The sequence below is a fragment of the Triticum aestivum genome, chromosome 1B, assembly GCF_018294505.1.
Source record: "Triticum aestivum cultivar Chinese Spring chromosome 1B, IWGSC CS RefSeq v2.1, whole genome shotgun sequence".
Taxonomy (NCBI): Eukaryota; Viridiplantae; Streptophyta; class Magnoliopsida; order Poales; family Poaceae; genus Triticum; species Triticum aestivum.
The window spans coordinates 540,420,605-540,426,850 of NC_057795.1; the positions used below are offsets into that span (position 1 = coordinate 540,420,605).

The 6,246-nt window shown below is 54.3% G+C and overlaps 1 protein-coding gene across 1 annotated transcript; it reads left to right on the forward strand.

The window, feature by feature from the left end:
* The first annotated feature begins 1,091 nt into the window (after positions 1 to 1,091).
* On the forward strand, positions 1,092 to 2,062 carry LOC123094212 (RING-H2 finger protein ATL74-like). The gene has a single exon (XM_044516272.1). It carries the CDS (start codon positions 1,221 to 1,223, stop codon positions 1,809 to 1,811), a length of 591 nt encoding a protein of 196 aa, XP_044372207.1. The 5' UTR covers positions 1,092 to 1,220; the 3' UTR covers positions 1,812 to 2,062.
* Positions 2,063 to 6,246: the final 4,184 nt, after the last annotated feature.

A 6,246-nucleotide genomic window follows, 5' to 3' on the forward strand; every position in this document is an offset into this window, starting at 1 on the left:
CTCTAGATTCGTCTAGCCGCCACCGGCTGCACCACAGCTTCTGCCGAGAATCGCGTGGCGAAGACCTCCACTCGAGCCTCCATCTCCTTCTTCATCCACAACAACCCTCCAAGACCTCCAAAACATCCCCCAATAAGCCGCCCTTGAACCGAGCCTCCCCGCTGGCACCATGCAGGCCTTGCCCCATGACGTGCCTTGACGACGGCAAGAGAAGGCGGCGGCTAGGGTACGGCAACCACTTTAGTTCCCTCGCAAAGTTACTTCCTTCTTTTAGGTCTAGCAAGGAGTTCAGTAGTGATGTATATTATTATTACGTTGTTTTATTGTGTGCGCTCCCTAGGCTCTCTGGTGAAGCGATAGCCGACCGAGCTGCAGTTACCGGTTCAAAGCCCATTATTTAAAACTACTCTCTTCGTTTCAAAATAGATGACCCAACTTTGTACAAAAGTTAGTATAAAGTTGGGTCATCTATTTTGGAACGGAGGGAGTAAAACCTAACTATCTAACTAACATCAGATTTGTATGCATGGCAAATCGAATGTTTCTTATGTTAAATTATGTTTGTCGAGGATGGCAAGTTTAGTTGGCGAGCATGGCAAATTCACCCCGATTCATTTTTTTACCATACAATTATCGTACTTGCAAACTAAATTTGCTATCGTGGTGCCAATATAAATCACCATAAAAAAGCGTTCAAAGCGACGAACGGGCGGTTGCGACGCCCTCTTTGCCTCATTAAAACCGCAGTACAGCGTTTGTTCGCCGGCGCACGGCGCGTTCGCTGTCCAGAGATACCCCCAACCCCAGGTTCGTTCGTTCGCTCTATGCACGCAAGGAAAGCCCACGCGAAGGAGATCCTTCCTTGGCTAGCCCCGCTTTGCCTCCAACTCCAAAGCGACCAAAAGGCGTGTGTGCGTGTCCCTATCCCTGCATCAGCTCAGCTGCAGGGTGCAACTTGGCCGGGGAGCGCCCTTTTTCAAAGTACACACCCCGCGCAAGCCCCCAAGAACGATGGTGGAGTGGTGCGCACCGGGCCGCGCCCTCTTATATATACCCCACGACCAGAGCAGAGTGTGACAGACAGACACGGATAGCAGCTACCTCAGGCATCAATCCAGTTCCAATACCTTGAAACGGCGGCCGGGCGAACTCATCTCTGATCGATCGAGCTGGGCGGGCATCATCATCGATCTCCCTCTCTCTGATCAACTTCTTTAACCATGGGACGTCCTGACTCGGAGGCGCCGACGTCGAGCATCGCCGCCGCGGGGTTGTCTGCTCTCCACGACCACGCCCACGGACACGACGGAGGCGCGGCGCCGCCAGCAGCGCCAGACTCGCCCTTCGACACCAACGTGGTGATCATCCTCGCCGCGCTCTTCTTCGCGCTGCTCTTCGCCATCGGGCTCAACTCGCTGGCGCGGTGCGCGCTCCGGTACGTGGGCCGCGGTGCCACGGCAGCCGCCACCGGCGAGGGCGGGGCGACGGCCCGGGGTGCCAGCCGCGGAGGCAACGGCATCAAAAGGCGCGTGCTCAGGAGCCTCCCCGTGGAGGTGTACGGGTCCGGGGAGGTCATCGACGACGTGTGCGCCATCTGCCTCGGCGAGTTCGTGGACGGCGAGAAGGTGCGCGTGCTGCCGCGGTGCGCGCACGGGTTCCACGTCCGCTGCGTCGACGCCTGGCTGGTGTCCCACGGCTCCTGCCCCACCTGCCGGCAGCCGGTGATCGAGGGCGCGCCCGCCAAGGGCGGCAGCGGCGGCCGAAGCCAGCAGCCCACGGGCAGCGAAATGATCGCCGTGGTCATCGTGTGAGTTCATCGGGCAACGAGACATGGCATTGCCAGCCGGCACAGCACTGCAAGGCTGCATACTTCTGCATGCCCAAGCTCTTGTGGCACCATTTTCCGGCATCGATTGCCATGCTTGCCTTTGCCTGCCAGGCGCTGCTTGCTAGTGGATCAACGTTTGATCGAAGTGCTCAGCTGCACATGTAAATATTCGACGGCGCAGAAAACTGTACTGGCAATCTGACAGACCATGAGTAAAAAGTTTTGCTGGATCAATTTCCTCCCGTGTCCCCCTTTCCGCCGCCGTCGTCGGCATGGGCGCCCGTCCCCTTTTCGGCGCGCCGGGGACGCAGACGTCGGCCGTTTGCCCGGCGCCTGGACGCGACACGTCGACGCGTGCCCGTGGGCCAAACTGCTGATCCGCGCGCGAACCAACCACATGCGCAATCGCAACGTGCGTGCGTGCGTCCCAACGGCGTGCCTTAGCCCGCACGCGACGGCGATCGATCGGCGCGCGCAACCGCCGGGATAACTCCGTCGCGCCAACCGCACCCCCGCGATTGCCACGTCCAGCGGCACGGATGCCAGCTCCGTCCGTCGTCGTCACCCGGCGCGCACGCGATTCAGGCATCCTCGCGCCGGGCTAGTGGGGGTGTGGCCCCTGACGCCGACGGATCGAGGACGACTGGCGTTCAGTTCAACCACTTGGATGCTACGCGGGTTAGCTGAATAAGTTCCGCGTCAGTTTCACCCGTCCCGTTCTGCTCTGCCTTTGCCGACTAAAACTATCTCAGGAGTTGCCACTTCCGTGGCGAAAGGAGGACAAAGAGGCCACTTACGTGGCAACATATGCACATGTACATACGTGACTGGTGGCTCGATTACTCTATCTAACCACCCAACCATGAACCATCACGTATGTATGTTGTTGAGTGGACGGTCTAGCTCGATCAGGTAAGAGAAGATCCTCACGCGAGCATATGTGGCACCATCTAGGAGTTACTAGCGAGTTAAGACAAGCAAATGAGGGAGCTCTTTTCGATTACCAGCAGAATTTACAAATCAAACAATCTCCCTACGACAGCAACGACAAAAATCGCACGCGAACACAGACATTCAGAAGCAGAACGGAGTATATAGCAACTAACTTAACATAGGTAGTCAAGCAATTGCACACGTGGCAGCGTGGCGGGCGGGCCTCGTGGCGCGTTCCGCTCCTTCCACCGGCGCCGCTCCAACACGCTCCAGAGCCAGCAGAACACCGGCTTCAACGACTCGAGCCACCGGGCCACCGCCCCGTGGAGTCGCCACGACCTCCTGGCGCCCGCCGGGTCCTCCCTCCGGGCCTCTCCATCCGTCCCTACCAGAGCCGGCGCCGGCGTGGCGCCGTCGGTCGGGTCTACGAACCTGGCGGGGCTCGGCTCGGAGTAGCACCGGCGCAGGATGGCGCTCTTGAGCTGCGCCTCGAACGCGAGCCGCTCGTACTCGTCCAGCAGCGTGCTGCGCCGGCCGCCGCAGCCGGCGCTCACGTCCAGGCTGTACCGCGCCAGGACGGCCCCGACGTCGTCGCCGTCGCCGACGAATTCTATGGAGCTATCCATGGTAGAACTATACCAGTACTGTCGCGCCGCTCGTACGCGCGCAATGCCACTCGCTGTATTTAGGCACGCACGTTCCGGTGCTCGTAGACCGGTGTGGTCCTCGCATGCAGCGCATTATTCTGAGCGAAAGTTGGCTCGAGCCTGGCGTCGGAGCGACGGCAAGGATCGTCGCCGGACCCGGAAGGGCTTCTTGCTCCGTACGGCTCGTGCAAATCAAAGGGTGCATCGCAATGTTGTCGCCATCTACGGCCTCCGATGAAGAGCACATCACTGTTGATGATCCACTCACTGCCTCCTTCACTGTGTGCTTCGGGGACCTATACTATACGCAAGGAACAACACAACCGAACAACACGTTGCCTTATTGACAAAGGGAACGGAACTTTGCACTGTGCTTCACCATAAGTGCGTGGTACGAGATTCTAGCTCTGTCGCTTTAATTACCCAACGGAGAAAATTCCTTCTGTTTGCTTTTGTTTTTGCAAACGCATCATGTAAAGTTGCAGTCGCAGACGGCCACTGCAAGCAATCTGCTCGATTGCCAAACCGTCCGCAAATGTCTAGATCGAACAGTCTAGGTTTTTCCTTTTTTGCAATCCAACGATGGTCAACAAAACTGTTAGGATTGTTCCAATTCCCACAAACCGAAAACAAACTGGAGGCATTTTGTGCACATCTGCCACATAAGCATCCAACAACGTGGACCCAGACCCGTCCAAACCATGGCAGAGCCAATGCGTTTGGAATTTTTTGCCACTGTTTCCGTTGCAACAACAAAATTCGCGTCAAGTCTCTCTTGGAAGAAAACTCCCGCCCCGTGGATGACAGCGGTCACAGACACGCACACGGCCTCAAACACGGTTGGCAACTTTGCCGCGAATATCTCATACTTCCATGGCAGGCAGGCCGCTGTGACTTCTCCATACACGCGCCTCGCAGTATACAATGTATGTATTTTCTATGAGTGCCCTTACCCAGCCATACTCAAAAAGGGTTTCTGGCGACGGTGAGTGGCAACGTCGACTTTATCTCCGCCTCCATCAATCACCAAAATCTCCCATCACCATTGTACTATGAGGACCGAGGACGTTGTGACCATCGTCGCGCTCTGCACCATGGCCAAGGGCGTCCTGGCCGTCTCCTCTGCCGTCAACAAGGGCCCGGACCTATCGTCCATCAGCAACGACGTGCCATGGCACCTCACGGTAGGCGCTGGCTCTCTGGATCGAAAGATCGTCGGCTACATGGTGTTGGAGAATGAAGACCTCGTGGACCCCAACGTTAACAACCCATTCATCATCAAGCCGGACATCCTGGCGCTAGGATTGAACAACCTAGCCCAGTGGTGGAGCTTAGTGAGGGCCAAAGGGGGCATGCCCCCCCCCCCCCCAAAAAAAACAAATACACACATACTACCACCTAGATGCTAGATGTATCATGTGATCTCGATGTTTGTGCAATTGCAAACTACACAAGGTATTATGTTGATTGCCAATTCAATGATACTGGAATTAGTGTTTATGTGCTATATAGTTTTGATTGTTTATTGTCAATTCAATGCTACTGCATTAGTATTTATGGTGCTATAGTTTTCAAGCGCAGTATCTCTAAGCATATATACTACTTAAGAAGCTGACTACACATTTAAGTACAAACAATTTACACTTTCTTATTTGAACCCGGGTGATGTTTATGGTCACCACATTTGTTCTCATGACGGAGTCAGACGAGGAGCTCGTCATCCGCATCACCCTCAGTCAGCCATCATCTGCGCCCTCCCCGATGGCCCATTGGGACTCCTCCAGCCCTACGCCTGGCCATGCCAGCTTGTCGCACCGCAGGTGGCCGAACGGGAACCTAATATCTCCAGGTCGTCACCTTCGACCCCTATTCCTCCCGACAGACGCTGGGTGTTGGTCCCGATGACTCTATTCTCGCGACGACTCCCTAAGAGCAAGTACAATAGGATGACATGGCGGGCTATAAGAGATGCCACATCATATTTTAGTCTAGTTGGCGGGAAGATGAGAGGAAAGAGAGGTAAAGCGGGCTACTGACTTGTAGCCGGCTATAGCACAAGCTCCAACACTCCTTGTGAGAGAAAGATGCGGGCTACATATTAATACCGTAGCGAGTGCAGCGTTTCGGTGCCCAGACTCATCTGCACCCGATCAGGAAAAAATTCAAAAAAAAATACTAGAAAAATTCAAAAAATTCCAATTTTTTCCATGGTAGACAATTTATTGCATGAGGTTCGCTCCAAATATTAGCTCATTTGGACATCTGAGTAACTCTCAGTAAAAAAGACAAATTGGGTCAAAACAGTACGTGAATAGTAAACTGTTTTACAGACCCTGAATTTGTCTTTTTTGCTGAGAGTTGCTCAGTTGTCCAAATCATATGAAAATTGGGTCGGACCTCACGGACCACATTGTCTATCATGGGAAAAATTGTTTTTTTAATTTTCTAGTATTTGTTTTGAATTTTTTATTCAACACGGGTGCAGATGAGCCCGGGCTCAGAAAAATATTTCTGTACCATAGTATACTAGTATGTCTCCCTATTGTATGAGTGGGCTATTAGATTGGCTATAGAATGGCAAAAATATATAGCTGACTGTTGACTATACTATTAATTATGCTTTAAGTAGGAGGCGCAGGCAGCCAACCTCGCTCATCGCGGATTGTAGCCTGTGGCACCTTGGCCTTTTAGAAAATTGGCAAGTAGCTTGTAGCTCTAGTGCCCCCCGAACCACGACGTGGGAGGATGGAGATGGGCACGACAACGCCGAGCGCGAGGTAGGGCATGCGAGCATGGCAAGAGAGGATATAGGAGCTAGACGTTGTGATTTCCGAAGGA

What these genes read in the sequence shown, in the direction of transcription:
- LOC123094212 (XM_044516272.1), top strand. Translation starts at nt 1,221, where the DNA reads ATGGGACGTCCTGACTCGGAGGCGCCGACGTCGAGCATCGCCGCCGCG.